This window comes from Conger conger, chromosome 11 (assembly GCF_963514075.1).
Source record: "Conger conger chromosome 11, fConCon1.1, whole genome shotgun sequence".
NCBI classification, from domain to species: Eukaryota; Metazoa; Chordata; class Actinopteri; order Anguilliformes; family Congridae; genus Conger; species Conger conger.
Window position 1 is genome coordinate 8,116,915 of NC_083770.1, and position 22,755 is coordinate 8,139,669.

General features: G+C 45.6%; 1 protein-coding gene across 4 annotated transcripts in view; it reads right to left on the reverse strand.

The window, feature by feature from the left end:
* The window catches only part of sema6a (sema domain, transmembrane domain (TM), and cytoplasmic domain, (semaphorin) 6A), an 83,337-nt gene that overhangs the window by 38,923 nt on the left and 21,659 nt on the right, over positions 1-22,755 (reverse strand). For all 4 annotated transcript variants that reach the window (XM_061260175.1, XM_061260173.1, XM_061260174.1 and 1 more), the window contains exons 2-4: positions 22,167-22,235; positions 6,602-6,746; positions 5,079-5,196 (exon numbers count right to left, since the gene is read on the reverse strand). In XM_061260175.1, coding sequence (XP_061116159.1) covers positions 5,079-5,196; positions 6,602-6,701 — 218 coding nt within the window. In that variant the 5' untranslated portion in view covers positions 6,702-6,746; positions 22,167-22,235. The remainder of the gene's footprint in view (positions 1-5,078; positions 5,197-6,601; positions 6,747-22,166; positions 22,236-22,755) is intronic.

A 22,755-nucleotide genomic window follows, 5' to 3' on the forward strand; every position in this document is an offset into this window, starting at 1 on the left:
CTGTGTGGTTCAGTGTTTTCATCAGGGATTTGAATCCTCTGTTACTTTCGTTTGAGTTTATTTTATACATGTGTATACTGTGCTGAAACTGCTATTTTGCGTAAAAACTGAAAAAGTAACAGTTCCGGAAATCCTACATGCCCTGTAGCACTGCTGGCGTTCCTTGCGCTTAAAAGTGCGCAGAACTGACCAAAGGGCCGTCGAAATCTTTCAATCTGAGCACATCCTGCCGTCGCTTGCCACAGGGAACGCTGAACGCACCACGACAGAGATCACAGGCTCCATTTTATCTGCATCAAAACAGCGTGATCGTGTTCAACAGAGGCCTGGCCTAGATTTACTTTTAAAGCAAAAAAACATGGGCAAAAATGAAAAGGCTGGAGTTTCCCCCTCCAGGTTCGACGCCGGCGGTCCCTCCCGATCGGGTAAGCCGGGCCTGGGCAGAGACGAGGGCAGTGGGGGGGGGGGGTCGGGGATCTGGCGTAAGACGCGGCCGGGCCGGGCGGTGCGTCATCCAAACATCCTGGCGGCACAATGGCGTCGCTGTCGCTGTGTAAACACAGCCAGTCAAACACGGTCTGCACCTGCGGAGGCGTCCGTGCAAGCCTCTGCTTGTCCGGGCCCGGCCCTCCGCCACCCTCGGTTAAAAAGACCCACTCAAGACACTGTGGTGCCGTTTCACTTCGCCAAATCCCCACCGCCTCCCTCCGCTGGCGGCCCTGGAAGACGGGCGCTTTTTGACCGAGCTTCGCTTAACGCAACACTGGGAAGGCGAGTAGACACAAAGCCTGGGACGCTAGGGGGTGAACACAGAGGTGTTAGCACTTCTGTTCAGCAAATGGGTCCACCATGGTCAGGTCATCAAGCACAAACACAAAGCACCCCCCCCCTCAACATTTTTGTTACTTTTACCAGCATATCCCTTCAGCTGTCTCTCCTCATCATGCCCTCTGTCAAACTTTGTTGTGTCTGTTTTATGTTTGTTTTTTGTAACTTGTATATACAATTCTTCGTACGATGCACTTGATATTAACCTCTGCCAAATAGCCACAATCCAAAAAAAACAATCAACTTAACGTAAACACGATGTTAGCTGGAGGTCGTCGGATTCTAAAACAATAAGTAAACCAAGACCTAGCTGATGAGGACTACGTAAATATCCACGCGGCGGTAAAGACGTCGGCTTGTTGTGGGGGTTCTGGGGGGAAACGAGGCTCGGGCACCGGCCGCGCACACAGAAAGCCTTTGTGCTGAAGAATGTCGTTTTCATAACTCCCCATTTCTTCTGGGGGTGACCACGGGCCAGCGCGGTCCATCTGGTGGCCTTTTGTAAAACAATCTCTCAGTCGGACGGCAGAAAGCGGGGAGTCATTAGTATGCACCCCCACACCTCCCGCCTCCGACTGGTGAGCCCCCCCGCCACTTCTATGTGCAACCCTCTTCATAACCGGATCATGTGTGGCTGGGGGGCATTGTGCATCGTTTGCTTCTAAAACACACACCTCTGCACATGCAGCCCACACGCGTAATACATGAACGAGCGGTTTGGCGGTGGCTAAACGGACGCCATTGTGCCTGAGCGTTGTGACGACACTCGTGGGAAGCATCAAGCATCCGTGGCCGGCTTTTCTCATCGTCTTTCTCGGGTCAGTTTTGTCGCGAAGTCCCGATTCACATTGAGGGAAGCCAAGACAAGACGCCGCCGTGGGCGTCGTTAGCAAGCAGGCAGAGGAAGCACGATCTACGTCGCTAACAGGATTTCGTTTCGCTGCGGTTGCCGGATCCCGCGCGGTTCCGAGGCGGCCCCCGGGTTTTCGGGACAGCCAGGAGCCGCGGGGGTGCCTCCCTCTAATCTCTCCCACTTTTTCCGATTCCCACCCTCAATCAAGGCGCGGGAACGAGGGCTGGGTGAGGTTGCCATGGCGAGCGGGAGCCGGGGCAGGGAATGTCGACAATGCCCCTCGCGCCTGGGTGACCTGGCAGGGCCCGCTGGCCCTCGCCCACTGGCGGGCTGGCATTCGCACGCTCAGCTCCCCGCAGGCACATTTCGGGAAGAGGCTTAGCGCCTCTAAGCCGCACCGTCGACGGTGGAAACCGGTCCCGGGCCCTGCCCTCGCCCACCATAACAAACACAGGGAGCGGCGGTCGGGGACTCCGCCATCCGCGAGACGGGCGTTTCGACGCAGGTCTGGAACCCTGCCCGCGCCAAACTCCGAGCGCGGTCAACACACCCACCAGGGTCGCCGCCGTTCTCGTTTCCGAATTTCGAAGCGGCTGGAGTGGACGCGGAAAGGTCACAGCCGGTACCGCGAGGGGCGTGCCGCGCGTCCGTCTGAAGTCGCGTTAATTCAAAGCGTCGCACCGGAAATTCAATCATCCGCCCTGCAATTTTATTATTCAGTGCCAATGTTCAAGAAGCATTGAAGCTTTGTGAATAAATTCTTTTTCCCAAGGTTTCGTGTTAAGAGGTTCCCGGATAACGTGCTAATGGTTTCAAAATGTGTGCTTAAGTGGTTGTAAAAAGTGGTTTTTCATTTTATTGAAAAATTATTTCATTTACGCTTTGTTGCTCAACTGGAGGCACCAACTTGGATGAAGCACAGTCAATGAGTCACAGAAGGAAATGAGGCCTGGTTTAAAGCCTGTGTCCTCGTTACTGCAGGAATGAGCAAACGCGGAATAAAGGAAGGATAAAACTATCGAACAATTGCATTGACAAACACCCAATGTTTTGTCACAGAACCACAGTCCTGGCTGTGTATTTTTAGAAATCGTGATAACAGAAGCTGTGAGTGACTAAAGATTACAACCTCATTAATATTTCAATATTTGCATGTAATTACTGTCTCGCGCAGAGACTCATTTACTGCATCTGTCGAGGTTCCGCCGGTGCCAATAAGTATGATTATCTTTTTTCTCAAAATGCAGCCAAATTTTGGGTCTATTTACAGTGTATATCTGTGTATCTGTGTGTCCTACTGTTGATAGAGCTTGCGGAATAATCTTCAGGGCACGACAACTGAGCCAAAGAGATCTCCGCCATTCAGAAAATCGGCCCCGACAGTGTTTGCAGATGGAATTCACTTGGTCTGGCCATCTGCAGGGCCAAACTCTCCGGCTGATGATTCGCCGACAGATATTTCGGCCTCCTGCACATGCCGCCCGTGTCTCTGACCCAATCATAAATCAGCTCCATCTGGGTCCTTCGCCCTCTGTTCACAAGGTGTCCGACAGCCATTGACCAGGTCCTCCACCCTGGGTCAACAGGCCGCCCCCAACTGTGACAAAATTCCAGTCCCTTTTTACGAGCCGCCACTTTGAAACCTGCAGAATTGCCCGTCGCCCTGTTTTTTTTTTTTTTTTTTACGATTTTTTATGGCAAAGGCTAATTTGTTTCCACAGCCCTCTTCCCTTTCCCAGACAACGCCCACCACTAAAACCCCCCACCGCCCAATGCAAAGAACAGATGTATGCTAATCAAACTGCACTGCGGTGACCTGTAGAGTCGAACCACTCAATAACCAGAGGTGTTTTCAGTCTGCAAAGTTTTATATCCAGTTGGGTATAAAACAGAAGTCTCTTAGGGTATTCTACACTAATGTTAGGTCTAGATTCGGAAGTGGAATATATTTTTTGACACTTGGTTCATGTGAAAGTGGTCCATAAGTTGCATTAAGCCAAGAAACAGAATCATCACTGCTAAACAATTTCAGGTTAATTCCTAATTTTTTTACATATTGAAAGCGTACATTTATTATATAAGCTCATAATCAAGCATACGGCCACAATTACTGGAGCAACCTTGCTTCATTTGTTTACTGGGAATTCTTAACACGCTTGTCGGACATTAGCAAATAAAACTGATGGAATTGAATTATCCAAATAACCAGGTGTTGAAGAGGGCTCTTGAACTCCCTACAGCAGAGTTACATTTTAATAAAACACTGATTAAATTAGCAGCCCCCTACAGTCATGATTATGCAGGCTGCAATCTCTTCCACTGAACGTCAATTCCAGTCAAAACATCCCTCTGTGTTTTGTTGATCTTCTAGCCCGTTCTCCGCTGCTGGGAGGATCGCGTGCCCCGCGGAACCGTGTTAGCAGCGAACCGCGATAGCTACATCGCCGATAAGCCGAGGAAAACAAGCACTCCAAGTTCTTTCTCCCCTCTCTGGGTCTGTCTGCGGGCCAGAAAGCAAGGCCTCGGCTATAAATCAGGGCGTTGTCCGCAAAGTGTGATTGTGCTTCTGCTTACACAGGAAAAAAGACCTATGCACAGAGCATTAATCAGGCTGCTGCTTCTACTAACGGGGGGGGGGAGAAGAAGCCCCCGGTCCTCATCTTGTGACCGTGTTATCGCAGCACGGCGCTTCTCAGATGAAAGCACTGACGTAAGGCTGCTTCGCTGACAAAAAAAAAAGAAAAAGGCCCCCAAAAATGGCAAACTCACTATTGTTTTGCAGCCTCGACCTAATAAATATTGTAGGAGAGCCCAGACTCGCTTTCTAAAGCGTAGTTGAAAGTGACAAGAAGCCCAGTTTACCCAAAAAAAGACTTTTCATCTAAAATGCACATTCTCGCGCAAGATTTCCTTAAAGGCTTCCGGCAGCTTCCGACATTACAGAGGGAGCTGCTTAAAGTAGGAAGTTTTCTTTTCCGCGCCCCCACCTCCCGCTGAGAATCGACATCCTATTCTAACCGCCTCCAATGGTCTCTCCAGCCCATCGCCATGGATAAAGGGAATCTGCCCAAGAAGCGAGGGCCGCGTTTCTTAATGGCGCACAGAATGCAACAGCAGTCAATTCCCATTTCACTGAGCGTTTCACCTCTTTCCAAGCCCGCCCAGACTGCCAAGCGCACTGCCTTTTATTTTCTCCCGGCTGTGGGGTGAGCACAATGTGGCTCCTCTTCACAGAAGGCTTTTTTTTTTTGGCAGCGGCACTTTTTTTTTGCGGCGGTGAGGTTTAAGCGGAGATGTGAGACTGGGGTGGCGGGCGGGTGGGAGGGGGGAGGGGGGTGTGGAGGGGTGCAGGAAATCGGGGAGGGGCAGGGGGGAAGGGTGCAGGAAGAGCACTGACCTGGCCGCGATGTAGAGAGTCCGGTTCATGGTCACGATCAGCTGGATGTCCATTCGGTGCCTCTGGGTGCTGTTTCTTCCGGGCTTGTGGCCAACGAAAGCCGGGTACTGCTTCGTATCTGCGGGGGGGGGGAGAAGCCGGTTCTCATGTAGGCCCAGGCCTGCGACGCTCCCTGCCTCAGCCTTGTCACACATTTGTCTTAATTGATGTTATTTTTTAGTAGCCTGTGAACTACAGTACAGGGAAATGAACAGTAGACTCCTGTATGATTCGGGAGACACTCACTGTAGCCCCTATGGTGCTGGCTCAAATAATTGAATAAGCTACATAAGCACATACATCATATTTAAGTACACAGTATATAGATTAATATGTATTTGCGTGTGTTTGCGCGCGTGTGTGTATAATCAAACTTCACTTAATAATACATAACATGAATTATTCAGTGCAGTCTGCACGGATAACAAAATAATGTGAATAAGAATACCACAGTAATGTGTGTATAAATGAGTTTCTCAAATTATTATTTGTGGGTCGCTTCGATTGTGGTAAGACAAAACTCTCCCCCGGGAACATCTCATGTTATATGCACTATGACGCAATTTATAATGTGTATCTACACTCAGTGAGTAGGTATTTATTAGACTTATCTTTTTGACTTATTGGTCTAATGTTGCTGTAGCCTATCCACTTAGAGGTTTGATGCGTTGTGTGCTCAGAGATGCTCTTCTGCATACCACTGTTGTAATGTGTGATTATTTGTGTTACTGTCACCTTCCTGTCAGCTTTGACCAGTCTGGCCCTTCTCCTCTGACCTTTCTCATTAACAACATGTTTCTGCCCACAGAACTGCTGCTCACTGGATGATTTTTGTTTGTCCGCACCATTCTCCGCAAACTCTAGAGACTGTTGTGTGTGAAAATCCGAAGGGGATCAATTTCTGAGATACTCAAACCGTCCTGTCCGGCACCAACAATTTTTGCACCAATTTTTGTCCAGCACCAAGTCACTTAGATCACCTTTCTTCTCCGTATTTGGTCTGAAAAACATCTGAACCTCTTGACTGTGTTTGCATGCTTGTATGCATTTATTTGCTGCCACATGATTGGCTGATTGAATATTTGCCTTAACAAGCTGGTGTCTACCAAATAAAGTGCTCACTGACTGAATATATATAATATGGACTATATATATGTGTGCTGAATGCTCTCTATAACACATGCTCGAATCGCACCATCAGGATAACAGCGGGAAGAAAGTATTCTTTTCTTATGGAGAGCAAACTATCTCTCAAAGCATTTAACCACCAACAGGAAAACAAAGAACTATCCTTTGATGTCAGAGAAAAACTTTCGTTTCAAAGACTGTTATGAGTTCACAGTTTTTGGTTCGTTTTTCTCCTTTTCTCTCTGTTTCCCTGGGCACAAACTCCCATGTACCATTCCAGCAGCGCCAGGGTGTGGGGGGGGGGGACAGATGCTACAAACACGGGAGGAATGGTGCGGAGGCACAGGGGTACTCACAGTTGCCATGCGAAATGCTGATTGGCTCCGAGTCTTCTGGAAAGCCGGCCCCGACAAACTGCAGTAGAGTAAAATACAGCAGCAAGGCCGCAGACCTCATCGTAGCTCCGCCCAATTCGGTCCTCGATTACTTCTTGATGTCGCCCTGCGGCCGGGAGATAAAACGGGAGCGTTACGGTCAGCCGTACACGCCCCGGACCACAACAGAGTCGCACGCAAATTAACTGGAGTGGGGCGGTGCTGTGCGTCGCAGATCGATGGCAGGGCTTCAGACGCAACCTGTCGTGATTAACCTGCCACCGCGGAGGACGCGGCGAGTTCTTTTTTTAACAGGGGGCTGCCAAGACGCCCAGCCACTCGCAACAGCTCACAGGGCCTGGACCCGGCGTTAGAGGGCGAATTAAAACGGAAGCACTTTCCTTTACATAATTATCAGCAGCCAAAAAACGCTGCAGCCAGATTTATGGCAGCCCGTGACCGTGTTGGTGTTTTCAGACGCTGGGAATGTCTCTTGTGCGTCGTGGCAACAAATTGCCTCCATAAATCACCGCGTAGCAATCGCAGGGGCCATAATTTAATCAAGTATGATTGTTTAATTCAAACTTGTGTTTTTTTTCTTTTTAGTTCCCAGGCCAGACGGTAGGCGACAGACAGTTTTTTGGGGGGAATTTAATTTAAATCTCTTTCAGTTCTTACGGAATGAGGGAAACTTGTTTTCTCCCGCCCCCTCACCCCCCCCCACACCCCCCCCCCGCCCCCACCAGACTCGAAGAGGCACCTCCACGTTGTTTGCCAGGAGGGACAGAGGAGGAGAAAGGCGAAGAGGGCTCCTTCCATACACCCGGGAATCTCATTCAGGATGGAATGAAAACACTATTCACTGCGAGATTCACTTAACAGCATGAAGCATACAAATAAAAACCCAGGAAACGACCTTGATCGGAGGCCTAACAATTCCTACGCTTTCCGCACGCTGAACCGCTCTGGACTCAAATAAAAAAGGAAGTGAATGGAGAGTTATCAAGCTTGACTTAGAGACAATCATTTTTTTCCAAAATCAACGCTTTCACATTTCCATATTGTTCTTTTTGCCATTATATAAGGGTGACAACATACTGTTTTTCATCCTAATGAAATCACAAAATAACTCCTCCAAATAGAAATGTTGTTGGTTAGACATAAACACCCGCCCACAAGTAGCATTCTTTATATGGTGAATCTTAGGCCATGAATCCGCTTGGAAATTGACTGACAATCTGGCCACAGTACAGGGCTTGTCAGACCACCCTATAGAACAAAGGATAACAAGAAGAAAATGGAAGCTTCTAGAGGGAAGGGCAAACAGAGTGAAAACGGCATAGACAGGGTGGAGAGGGCTAGCTACTTTGAGTAAAGTGGGAGGGGGGGGCTTCATTTCAGCTGCACAGAAATGTAATAAATGCATACTGTACCACACACACAACACAAGGCAGGATCTGAATTTTGAGTCTAAATTTGCATTTATAAGTTGCTTGTGGGAGACGGATGAGAAAGAAACTACGTAAATGAATTAGCAAATAGGGCACGGCATGAAAAATCATAAATAACTGAACCCATAAATCATTAGGGAGGGCTGAAGTGTGCTGACATACACTTAATAGTCTCCCAGATTAAATATGAATCAACTCAGGCGATGGGTGCAAGCACACTTATCAAGTCTAAAACTCTTTCAATACAATAGTTTGGTGACTTTCATGAATTACATTGATAAATACAACATTTAATAATGCCACTTTGAGAAGAAAAGAAAATAGTGAGAATTTATTTTGTGCTGCTCACAAGAAAGACTCTCACAAATTGAGGATGCTACGCACAAATAATCAAGAAAATTATTTACAAAAAACAACAACATAAAATCAATGGCTTGAGGACAAGAGCCTTATACATAGTGTTTTCACAAATTCGCCAAATGTGTTGCTCCAGACGCCAAATGTGTTTCTGTTTGAGGAAAAGCTTTGCTTCGTTGATACTGAGTTAATCATTTTTAACTTGGGTTTGTTGACTAGCCTGGCAGCTTTGGGTCGATAGTGTGTAGGAAGACAGCGATGACGATCTTTCTTTACTTAGTCATTTTCAGATGGCTTATGCAAACATAAAGGAAGTGCCCATGACTCAGAGTTTACACATTTGACAAAAAACGACTTATAAACGAACACCATATAAATAGGGATCTGCAATTTCTCTTGAGACGTAAAAGTTTGTTTTTCAATCATTTTCGCAATCTCTAAACTAGTTGCATTAACTGTGATTCGACAACACTTGCATTTAATTGTGAGTCAATGAGTCAAAGTTATGAACAAATGTTAACTGAATCCAGGCCACAAAGTCACAAATAGAGATTGCTTTGTGGCTGAGCCAAACGTGACAGGGAATGATTTACAGTAGTAGCTCTGGGTCTTAACCGTTTCAGCATGCGGGTACCCCTGCACAATATTCATTACAGGCTGCTTAAAGAGTTTGTGTGTGTTTGCTGGGAAAAGATTCATAACTCACCATTATGCAAGCATTCAGTGTGAATGATTCTTTACTCAGCCAACAGGAAAAGACCTGGCAGGCTCCCCCTGATTATTCCATGAAATATTACCGCAAGGAAGTTTTTTTAAAAAAGGAAAAAAAAAAGAAAGAAAAAACGGGACAAATTGAGATCGGAAACCTGCTAGTTAGCGATTTAGGAAGCAGGCTACAGCGGACGAAACGAGCAGCCGGGTGGGTAAGCAGAGGCCCGGGAGCGGGCGGTGAGCCCTAAAAATAAAAGGGAACCTGTCAGAGGCGAGGGAACTCTGGAACCCCGTAGCTGTGAGTAAGCGCGCTCCCTCTGTATAACCGCGGGGCTATTACCACTCTTCGCCGTGACGGAGAGCCACCGAAGGACCGGAGTGACTCTGCTCTTATCGATAAACACATTAACGGTGTAATTACATTATTTGCTCCGTTGCATCAACATGTTATCTAAAAGCATTTAGGGAAATGGCATGTAAAAATAGAGCGGTGTATTTCATCAACGTGGTTAGCGGTAGGCAGAGCGCTGTGTGTGTGTGCGCGTGGGGGTGTGTGTGTGTGGAGGAGGAGGCCGGGAAGGGGGGGGACCACTGGCTCGGGTTCCTGTGCACAGTGAGTTTGAGAATCACAGGGAGCTGTACATCATTACAGAGGGAATAATTTATCTGCGCGCCCTGCCCATCCATCTACCCGGCCAACGAGGGAGAAGGCAGAGGTTTAATTAAATAACTACGAACTGGGGGTGCCGCAGTCGTGGAGGCACTTAACCGTTTGCTGCCCGGGGGCGACCGTCCCATCAGACGGGGAGGGACCAGGCGCCGGCAGGCTGGCCATGCGCACCGTCTCCCGCGGTCGGGGGGCAGCGTGTAAATGACCTCGCGCCGCGGGTTCAGGACCGAACATGCCCCTCTGGCGGAGGTGAGAATACAGGGCCCTACCAAGCCAGCAGATACGAGGGGGTCTCAAGAGCCGGAGCCGGGCCGGTCCAAATTACAAGAGCCGTGGGCGCGGCGGTCCCGGTCGGCTAACTCAGACCGCTTCCCTGTAAACGCGCCGGTCTGGCGGCCTGAACGCTCCAAATGTTCAGGCACAGCTTACAGCCGGGGTTCAGCCACAGGCCAAGTCATTCCAAAATTAATGAATTGAAAACAATTAGCGTCGTAATTACCGTGGCTCCACTTAAGGACGGTGTCATGTTTTTGTCACTGGTTTATGACGCTAAATTTACCACTCTCATTTCTCTTTAGCCTTCTATTTTCAGTTAATGATTCGTATATCCTGCGCTTAATGTGGTCACATTCATTTCCCTGTGAATGTACTGAATTATATCCCATTTATGTTTCTCACCACAATGGAGGTCTCCACTGACATCTCACTCACCGTACTCATGTAGCGTCAAACAAGAGCGAGATTTAATCAATTTCATGGCGGCTCTTCCCCCGTCTTCCGGCAGTTTCTAAGACTGTGTTTGGTTTAGATTTTTTTGTTTCTATTAATGGGTCTGCTTGGAAGACTACTCTCTCTGCAGGGAAGTATATTACAACTCTCTCTGCAGGGAAGTATATTGTGTTAAACTTGTGAACGTACATACAAGAGTAGGGTGTAAAACAGACTCTCATAAAGACTATGACTTTTCGGCCTCTGACTACACATCATGTGTTCATTGTAAATAACCAAAAATTTTCCACGAAATCCTTACATCCTTACATTTCAAAATATTTGTATCGTTTGAAATAAAAAAATATGCAGCAAGGGAAATTAAAATGGAGGGCATTTATTGTGCTAACTTGATTAAAATGAGGCAATGAAATTCAAGCGACATTTTACGGCGGCCAACTAAATTATCTGTTCACTTTACAAGACTTTCGTAACGTAATAGCCGGCAGGATGCAGATGTGTGAAAACCATATCTGCACCCGAAAACTAGTCAGTCTTCTTAACGGCAGCCTGTTTCGTGCGAGGCCTTTCCTGAGACGCCTCGCCCGAACACAGTCGGGGAAACGTCAGGGCGTATCCGACGAGGACGCCGCCAAGGTAAACAGAAGCAAGACAAATGCGAGACGATGCAAAGCCAATTACTGTCCCCACAACTCCCGCGCTGCGTGACTCCGTGCGGGAGAAGGCGCCCGTAATAACCCGGTCTCGTTGCTGAAGCGCTCGCTGAATAGGACGGCGCACTCTGTGACGCCGTGGTGCAGATTCTTAATGGCTCTGACTGGAAAATTATATGAGAAAAAAAAAAAAACCCCTGCTGCCGCCCCAACCCCCCGTTGGGCGCTTAAAAGACTGTGACCCCAAAGAGAATGAGGTTACAGATTTAAATAACAACCTTTTCCACACCTGTCAATCAACGGAGATGCAAGCGTTCTCCAGCCAGGAAGTGATGCAAACTGAGATGGCGAGCATGACAGATGATTTATCAGAGATCTGGCAGGATTTGAATTATTTACCGTTTCTCAATGCCTTCATGTACTTACTTAAAAATTACACTTATCAATCGAACTGAGCCACTGTATTACAGCTTGCTGTTACTACTTATTCCATTATTTTTCCATTTGCAACGATTCTCTCTGGTTACTGTATTAGAAGAACACTTAACCTTTTTGTATTGTATTGCTTCACAACCATAGTACTGCACACAGTACTTATGTTAGGTAAAATTGCTCACTGAACTCTGTGCTGGACTGCAGTATTTGAAAATATTGGCTTTAAGCAAAGCACGGAGGGACAAAATTAATGTGGCAATAACAGGTAAACCACTGGCAACCCTGAGGGTGACATGCTAAATCTGTCTGCTTTACTGGGCTGAAGATTCAGCTGCTCTTTTCTCTCTGTAGCCACCCCCCCCCCCCCCACACACACACACACACGCACACACACACACATCAACAAAACAGCTATAACTCTAAATGAGGCGGCAGTATAAAACACAAAGTGACCGAGCACTTTTTCACAGACGCTAAAGAGTTACAGCCTCTTTGTCCTTGTTAGCCCCTGCATCTAACCTGAAAGCTGAGCCAAGCCCCGAGATGTACCACATCAAACCGAGTCTCTGCAGCAGATTGAAGACAAGAAGAAAAAAAAATATCTTTGAGGATAATTCAATCTAAGCTGTCTGGGCTTAATTTTTCTGAAAAAAAAGGGCAGACACTTTTCTGTTATTGCTTCAACTGCACTTTTCTTTCTAGCTCAAAGAAATGACGGGAAAGTACCAGAAAGGAAGAAGTTGGCTTAGGTTTGTTGACAAAAAGTGAAGGCCCATACCCATGGTATCGATTAAATCGCCACCTTTAAGATAAATACAGACATCACAGCAAAATTGAAGCAAACAAACAAGATGAACAAAGGCTAATTTTTTTGCCAAAATTCTAATTATATAAAATCTATAACATTTGCAAAACAAACCTTCAACATGACTTATTTCTCAAGAGTGTTGCCTCAATACAATGACAGTACACATTTTTCAATTTTCACAAGCTTTGAATTACAGGGTTCTTTCATTGTTTAACCTGCTGTACATTAAAAAAAAAGACAAAACAAAGAAAGGTCTTACATTAAAAAAAATGTTTTTCAAATTTGGTAGAACCCTGCAATTACAAGCTCTCATTCACTCCCGGTTCAAAAGACGTGGCTTAATTTACACTTATCAGAAGGAAGTATCCTCCCACTATCCACAGAACATGGGCCTTTCTGTCCAAGGCCTTGGCAGTGATATCACTGAGTCACTTTTGTGACTGTCCCCTTCATTGCTGAATGGAGCGATTGATCACTTGACAAAAATAGTGGTGTGTTCCCACCTTGAATCATTTCTGACCATAATTCATAACACAGGAAGGTGGGGGAAGTCCTTCAAAGTGAATAATCTATGATTTCATAAAATCTCTTCGACCCCATCTGTCACAAGCATAAATTCTTAAAGGAATACACCAACATTTTGCGAAATATACCTTTTTTCCGACCCGCCCAAAATTAGCCAAGATGCTCAAAGGAGGTAGGCTACTGACTCCTATAGGCTTTAAGTCTTTATGCAAACATGGAAGCCAGTGAATGAACAAAAATGAAAATGAAAATTAACATCTCGTCTAAGTCTGGGTAAGTTGGAAAAAAGGTATATTTCCCAAAATGTTGGTGTATTCCTTTAAGATGCTTGGGGAAGTACAATGGCTAAAGTACCATGAAACCATATGAAAGTACCATGTTGCGTATGCTCCAGTAAGTGTGATGATACCTGCTGCATTTACATATATAAGTGGTACTCATGTACGATACAAGGGGACAAAAAAACAAACAAAAATGTGATAATAAAGCATAACCTTCATATTACACTGAAAGGCAAATGAGAGTTCTACTCTCATGAAAACATTAATTTTATTATTTCTCTGGCAAACCAGCATAAAAGCGATCTTTAAATCCCGGCATTATTATTCTAAAAGGTGGATCATTCTCAGCGTATACCGTATAATGTCATTGACTTGAGACTCAATTAGAGCTGGGCAGATATTAACATGCATTATTCGCGATGAATATTCATACGAATACGAGTCATTGTCCATCATGAGTAAAGCCTAATGTATGTTGTAGTCAGGGGCCACTTTACCTGATACAAAGAAACGCAGACATTTTTTCCAGTGTTTTTTTCCCCCATGATATGCAGTAAAGTGGCAGTGAAAACACTGGTTTCCACTCCAGCTGGAAATAACTGGATGACGGACCGCCATATTGGCCTAGCCCAATACCCTAGGACCGCAGGTGGGGCGGGGACCGGCCTGATGTGACTTTTTGTCTGATTACCGGCTCTCTCTCTCCCTTTGCACAGGAGTACCTGCACCTGATACGTCACATGGCAACCGAGGTGGAGCCAATCTGCTGTGAATGAGCAGGACACTAATCTGTTAATGGGCTGAGCAGGGTAAACAAGGCAAGATGGCTCCGATGGCCGACGTTACATTTCGCCCGACGCGAGAATGCCGCTTATAAATCAAATATAGCGGCGGTGTAATTTTTATGAGTCTTTGATAATACCGCCTTCTCACTTTCAGGGAGCCGTGTAGCATAGCGATTAGGTCAGGACCAGAATGTGGTGAAACATTTTTAGTAATCTTAGGTGGAACAGTGTTGCTCAACGTGAAAGGATTGCCCCCTGTAAAAAAAAAACACCTTTGTAAACAGCCAGCCTGTTAAATGTAATCAATCTCAGCCTGTCTGAGCATGCCTAATAAGCAAATAAAGAATTAACTGCACCGTAATGTAGCTTTACCTGTGCCCAGACGCTTCCCCGTTGACCCTGTGCCGCAGACAAATGAAACTTTAATTCTGACCGCATAACTGTGGTCACTGTCAATGGCCCGTGTGGTTCACAGGAGGCCAGGAAGAACTGCTCACCGCCAAACATAAAGGAGACCTCCCTCCCGTCACCTGCAATGCACTTCGTACTGCGCTCACCCTAATTGGATATTGAGCTTTACAGTTTGGCGACTCCAACGCCGAACTAACGCTACACTGATAATCATCCACATTGCCAGTCAACCGGCAAGCAGCTTGCTTCTAGTGCCGAGACCTCCCTTTACCTGCAAAGCACTCCGGACTACCCTCGTCCTAATTGGACATTGTGCTTCACAGTCCGGCGAATCCAACCCTGAACGAACGCTACACTGATAATCATCCACATTGCCAGCCAACCAGCAAGCGGATGGCCCGATAGTGCCTACATCAGCAATATAGCGGCGCATTTTTATTATTGGCATCCATCACTTACACTCCGGCCATGAAGGGTTCCTCACGCCTCTAGAACTCTCCGAGGAGTCAAGGATGGTCGTAAACCTCCGATGCAATTTTGCGCCGCATAAGAACCAATCGGGGAAAGGATTCACAGTTGTAGAGCTGAAGGGGACGGATAAACATGCGATATAGATTGCCCCGGTTTCCTGCAAGTATTTCACTGATATAGTCGACAGTGGCATCGGCACAGCTAAGGCCCTTTAGCTCTCCGAGTGACAGTCCCATTTGTTTTCATTTATCCCGCGGCTCTGTTTTTCCACTTTTTACCGCTCAGGTATAATTCTGTTTTTCCAAGCAATTTCTATCGGCCCCATTTATGCTGAGACTGATGACAACGCGACGGGCCTCCCTGTTTGAGATGCAACGCGTCGAAAACACAGAAGCGATGAGCTGAATCAATCTTTTTTTTGTGGGTGTTCAGTGATTCGGTGATTTGTGTTGCGACGCCTCGCTTCGTCGCGCAAAGCTACCGGTCGTTCCCTCTTTCTTCGCAGAACTGCTGACTCGACAAATCTCACCGGCTGACTTTATTGGCAAATAACAGGACGCTCAAGTGCCATAGATACATCTACCCACTAGATGTACCGCAAGATAATTGCGAAGTAATGAGCCAGTGGCACTAATTAAGTACAATATTGACAAAGACCAGGGTTTAACACAACAGTATAAACAGTAAGGGTACTTTGGAATCAGAGATAACAAAACTGACAGTATTATTGCGGAAAATAAATAATATTGACTAGGAAGGACCAGTGGAATATTTGTAGCCCGATACGCCGCTGTTAAAATGCCAAAAGAATGTCTCAGTGGCACAGACTGTTTTCTCTCGAGGGCAAGACTAATTTTTATCCGTACCATGAGCTGTTTAACCTCAGAGCACATGACGGCTGTTCAATAGGTAATTTTCCACCCCGAGTCACTGGAGGTCTTTGATTACCAACTCCTTATATTAGCTGTGTCATGCAATTTTTCTAATGGAAATGTTTCATTAATCTTGTTACTAGGGGTAATAGATCATGGACATCAATTCCCTCCCGGAGTACAAACAGCCGCAGTTCAGTGAATATTGCCACTGGTTTCGCTGCAACGAACAGCCTGAGGTCGAGAACACAAGATGAAAATCAACCGTTATTATGTGCTATTTGATTTCAGAAGCTCAAACTGAAAGAACTGCACTAAATAGAACTGAGGATTTTTTGCTTTGTGAGAGAGGATGACATCAGTTTATCGAGAGTGGGCCACCCCAAGATTAAATCTCCCGATGACATTACAGCCATTCACTAAGCATAATGACATAGATTGGAGGCATTTTGCTCTATGACACGCAATCCACAGATCCTCGGGTGAAGACAACAAACCAAAGAACTCCGCAATACTTGCCGCTTGCTGCAACGATCATTTAAAAGAATCATCTGAAAGGCCAGTTTTTTTGCTGTTTGCCATTCACAGCACCGAGCTAGTATCCAGTCATGGAAAAAAAGAAATTGTTTATGGAAAGCTACAAACCACTAAATATAGAGTCCTCGTCAAATTTTGCTTTCCTTTCACGGCCCTATGTAGCGCCACTTCCTGTGGCCTTTACGTCGACCTTTCCACCCCCTTTTTTCCTATTTTCAACAATCGGCTCTCCACGCACGCTTACAAATTTAGCAGGCCGGCCAGAGGCCACGCCGTGCCAAACTGACGTCAGGTCTTCTCGGCCGGGGGTGGGATGGGAGGAGGGGTGGGATGAAGACAGTTCTCCGGTGAAAGTGCGGAGCAGGGCGGTGTGATACCTGGAGCTTCCACCTGTCACTCCGGAGAAGCGCAGGAACTCGAACTTGTCAGCCCGGGCTCTGTGATGCTCGGCTCACGCCGGGATTACGGTTCCTTTCAGCTAAAAACCCCCGTCTGCCGGAATATAAATATCAGGACTAAGGGAGGCTTAAGCCGTGCCTCGCAAAGTTTCGGCGTACCCTGATACCCTGCTACGGAGAAGGACGGAAGTTTAAGCGATTGAGACTGTAAACATACCTCTGAAGTGTTTGCGCTATTGCCGAAAAAAACCTTTAAGTGGATTCGAGAAGAAAAAACAATCCTCGGGCAATGTTCCCTTCTGAAGAACGCTTCTCGAGTGTTTGACAAATTATTCATTGACGGATTATTCATAATGCTGTTTCCAGACATCACATTCAAAAGACTCTAGTTGTCCTGTTTGGAATAAATAAGAGACAAGAACATCTTGATGGGGTCTTTAAAGTTTGAAGAGGATGCGATTATTAATATATTGATTATCACTAATTAATACCACACATCTGTGAAGTGAGGCAGTTAATTCCTTCCTTTTCATCTTCTGAGGGCTTCTGTGAAGACCTTGAGAATATAAACAATGCTCTTGTTTATGTGTAAACACTGTAACTACTTTTTCTTACTCTGACTCAAGCTAGAGCCAAAAAGAAAATATATTGAATATTAAAACATATGCACCTGCACACACACACGCCATCGGCACCATGAAACCGCAGCAGAGACCTTCAGATATCGTTATCAGTGCAAAAAAGGTGGCTTTACCGACTACAGACAGGCGCACAAATTTCACACTCCACTTATATATGTCACAATCCCGATACGGGAAACAAATATGAATTCTATTTTTGTGAATAAATTGCTTTCCCTGTGGACGAGCGTGGCCGTCCCTTCCCCCCGTCAGAGCGATGTCTACTCGTAGACTTCCATTAACAATTCATTTCAATTCCTCTTGTCAATGCCATTCATCACCGCTGGCTGAAGCCTGGATCCTGGAACGCGGGTCTGGAGATAAACGTGGCGGGGCCCAGGTTCGCTCGTGTGGAAAGCGGTATCCGAAAAGACAGTCGCGGCCTGGGAGAACCGCCCTGGCCCGGGCCGTTTGATCCACGGGACTCGACGGAACGGTTTCCGTCTGTTTACCTCCGTGTTTCAGGAAGCCACGCTGTTGCAACCCAGTAGGAAAATTTGATTAATGAGTAAGCTGAATAATGTAAATGAACTTAATGGAATGGAAGACTCTGTGACTATCTCTTTGAGACTGATTAGGCTCAAATATCCACTTAACTAATGACCGGAGGGAGGTTCCACCCAGCCGCCGTCCCCAGCCAACAGGGGCCGGAGGAAGACATTGTGCTCTCGCTCCTCGTCGAGACTCCGGGCGAGGCCTTGCCTCGGAAACCGCACCATCCCCCAACGCAAGTGCCACAGTTAATCCAAGGACAGCCCCTCACATCCAGGAACACTCAGCAATTACTGACTGAAAAAAAAAAAAAAAAATCCTGTCTGCTCTACCATTTGGTGTCAGTCTTTAAAACATGAGAAGATGAGCCTCCTCTTCCTCTTCCGAAAGCAGTTGGAACTATTTGCACATTAAATGCCAGAGACAGTTGTTCAAAGTAAATAGGCACTGTGGATCGGGAGAAGCAGAGCCTAAACAAAAGGGCATGTCTTACAATGGAGATACCTCAACTGGCATCCAACTGAAGTCCCTGCTAAGTGCTACACCCCCCTTTTTGCACTTAAAAGATGAAATTGCCAATTCATTAAATAAGTCCAATCACAAAATGGCAGCTTGTCTCAGCCCACCGATTTTGTGGCTCATTTATTATTTATTATTATTATTGTGTCTTCCAGCTGTTATTTTTTCATCCAGCAGTGTATACAAAAAGGTCAAGAAATATGTCAATAACTTTTATCACAAACTATTTTCTGCTGATTTACACAGTAAAATGTCCAATGTTATTTCTACTTTAACAAAGTACATTGGGACCATATGTACGCTGTAAGAGTTGATTGTGCAATGAATATCTTTCTGTGTGTCATGTTAATGCATCTGCAGGCTTCAATAAACCAGTGTAATAATAAACCACCCCAACTTCAATTAACTTGAAGTTGCACATTACAACTGCCCCATATGGCCACTTCAAATAAAGTTGATTCCAACAAAAATAAGGAAACATCCTCCAGTCTCCTCGAAGTTCAACAAAACTACTGTAGTTGCCTTTCATCATTTAAAAGGGAGCTTTGATGGATAAATAAATCAACAGAAGTTACTGAAGAAACGCAAAAGCTCAGCCCGCAAACACTAATTCACAAGCATCTATGGTCGGCCCTGTTTTGCTTGGGTGGCTCCTCAAGAGTCAAGAGTCAACTCAAGAGTAATCACAAAAAACTATTTTGGCACATACGCAATATTTCAAAATGTATTCTCCAGTTAAACCACCACTGGGTTAATTCCAAAGGGTTTACCTTATTAACATTGGAAAAGAAAAATATGGATTACATTTTCAAATATAAAAATTATTAAAAGGAGGGGTGTGGGGGGGGGGGGGGGGTGGGTGGGAGTGGGAACGGTATTAAAACAGCTCTGGCAAAGACCCTGACAGCCATTTATAGGATGCGATAACTGTTCTCATTTAAGACGCTTTCTACCCTTGTGCTGCCATGCGGCACATTAAAATGTAAAGCAGCGAGGGTTACAGTATTCAGCGTTTCAGGTAAATCCGCCTTGGAGTGGCTCATTGAAGGGATTAGCCAAAGCTTCGCTCCAGAGGCCTACAGATATGACTGTATCTAGTGGGAACAGAGGCCCCCTCCAGCCTGCACTACAAATCAAAGTAGCTGCTCTTTATTCGACTCAACAAGATTAGGCCACCTCCATAACAGCAGAATTAATTAACATTTTCAATTTGGAACCGGTACTCTGGTTAGCGAAAGAACATCCAATTCCGATTTTTACACATTAACTAATTCGCAACCGGTCGCTAAATGAGCGAAAAAAACACGCAAGCTGAACACCGCACGTATGCCGAAACATACCCCGGCAATTAATTTAAAAAACGAACGCTGGTAACTACGGCGTAAGGCACGAAAAGCCACACTGCGAAGCTGATTCTAGCGCTATTAGTACTAGCAGGAAAAGGCATACAGAAACAGAAAAGTTCAGCGGCGGTGGCCGACAGGAGCCGAGACCATGTGAGCGGGGGCAGTCCTGGAGTGGCTGCGGGGGAGAGGGGGGGGGGGGAGATCAGGGGTTGGGGAGGGTTGGAACGGGAGTTAAAGGAGGCATTGTCCTCGGGAACAGATTAACTATTTTAAAAAAGGTGACGTCGGTTGCTGCTTGCGAGCTCGCCCGTCTAATCAAGGCCCCTGACACAGGCTCATTGAGTGCAGTCCTGCGCTGCAATCAAACCGCCCGCAGACCGGGCCAAACTGTAATGAAACACCGTGACCAGACCTGCCGCTGATTAAAACTCATTATACCGCTCAGAAGGTAATGAATGAGCGGGCCGGGGAATGTGGTTCCTGACCGTAGGGGCCACCGGCAGTGAGCTGACATTTACTTTAAAGAAAACGGGAGGACATAAAGCACTCGGAGCGAGCCAGAAAGGAAAATATAAGCATTTTTTATGAGGCAATTTTTACTTCTTTCCTGAAGAAAGACAGGATATTCAATTTCAGAATGAAACAACCAATTCCAGCAGGGTTTTTGTTTGATTATAAACCCCCCCCCCCCCCCCCCAAACGTATGAAACGCTTGCGCTTCAAGTTTAGGGATACCCCAAACTGGAATTTAAGAATGTGTCCTCTAAACACAAACATTATTTCCAGTTTTGGAAACTTAAAACTTTAACTTTTCCGGAAGTTTCCTTATTTTCCTTGCGCTATTGTTCATAAAAATATCCTCAGAATTCAGAAACCCACAATCATCCATTGACTGGACCATTTCCTCACTTCCCACCACACTCCTCCACAACAGACAAACCTATTCAGCCATCAGCTGGTCTCTCTCGACTTAGCATAATTAATTCTTCCCACTTATGACTTATCAAGCTATATTTCATTTCACAGATTCTTGGGCTCTCCGATGCCATTTTTGCATTCCTTTCAGTGTAACTGACATTCTACTGAGGGAGGAACGTACACAGTGTCACTGTCTCAATCCAAAACCGTTCATCGCTCAAGTTTGTGCTTCCAGGAACACTCATGATACAGCTGTACTGTATGAGCTAAATGGCCATTTATATTTTCTATTTTACCTGCGATTGGTTATGAAAATGAGAAAGATAGTTGTACACTCTATTACAAAAAAGGGTTGTTTTTTCCCAATAAACTATTTGGTAGCATGATAGTGAGTCTGACTATCTTTTTCTTTTTATGATTGCTTTCCGTTAGTCAGTACCTCTCTACATTTTTGGGTCCTTTTCTATCAACTTTAGTGCCCCAAAAAAACATTTCTGATTCAAAAATAGATAATATTCTCCATTAAAGCTGGATGACACTCCACATTAGATGTTTGAGAACGGTCCCTGTTGGAGTCCCCCCCCCCTGCAGTGTTGCAGAAATCATCGCTTTAGAGTTGGGAAAACTCTTTCACCATTAGAGAACATTCCTTAGAGCAAAAAACTCACAGAATGTGAAGATCACTCCCCTTTAGATGTACAGAATACTCTATTATTGGGTAACAACAAGAACTTTAAACTGGAGGTTGAAGAGTATTCTCCATTGGACCATGTTTCACCTGGAAACATTTTAGTAATTTTTGTGGCATTTAAGTATGATAAAATTGTGTTTTTATATTAGCCCCACGGTGGTGGAATGACCTTCCTGTGGATATCAGAACAGCAGAGTCTTTGACCACTTTCAAGCGCAGACTGAAGACTCTTCTCTTCAGGCTGCACCTTTCCCTCCCTACCTCACCACCATGATTAGCCTGTGTATGCCATAGATTATGATAGCACTTATACTCATTGTTGTACTTGGGGTATTCGAGCTGCCAACCGCAGTATGCTAGTTGGTGAGTTAATGTATTCTTCAAGGGTTAAAATTGTATCTATGTGGGGTGTCTCGGTGGCGCAGCCTGCAGAGCACTGACCGCATGCTCATTGCGAGCCGCGACGTCAACGGTTCGAATCCGACCGTCTGACAATTTGTCGCATGTCTTTCCCTCTCTCTCTCGCTCCCATTCTTCCTGTCTCTATATACTGTCCAATAAAGCTGAAAAAGGCCTAAAAAATATCTTAAAAAAAAAAAAAATTATTGTATCTATGTGGTCATGCTAGGACTCACACTTGTCCCTGGGCTCGATCTGCACGTCACTGTACGTCGCTCTGGATAAGAGCATCTGCTAAATGCCTGTAATGCAATGTAATCTAGTGAAGTACTGGATGTATGTGAGAACGGCTATGCATGGTTCTGTCAGAGTCTTGAGTACCAAGCAATAAAAAGTGAGATACAGTACCTTAAGATTTTGAACAAGCTGGCATGAGAGTTTCGGATGAGGAACCCAGCATTATTTTCTTCTCTTTTCCTGAAAGACACAAGGACACGATTTTAACAATTTGATTTACGCTCAACGGCAAGTCTTCACTTCCCATTATTTATTTAGGTCATGTCTGAAGTTTTCAAAGGCAACTATTTATCAGCCTTCAAAATATTCATTCATTGGTGATTATAGGGAAAAATAAACCTGAAGTACTAAACGTCTTGACAGTTTAATACAATAGATTTGTATGGTTTCAGAAAGCGTGCACAAGAGTATCTGCATTCCTGGCTTGTAGTCATGCCATTGTAAATTCCTCGATACTTAATGACACGCACCACACATAAACCGGATACATGAACATTGAGATATCTTTTTTTTTTTTTGATACTTTTTAGGCCTTTTTCAGCTTTATTGGACAGTATATAGAGACAGGAAGAATGGGGGCGAGAGAGAGGGAAAGACATGCGACGGTCGGATTCGAACCGTTGACGTCGCGGCTCACAATGAGCATGCGGTCAGTGCTCTGCAGGCTGCGCCACCGAGACACCCACGTTGAGATATCTTA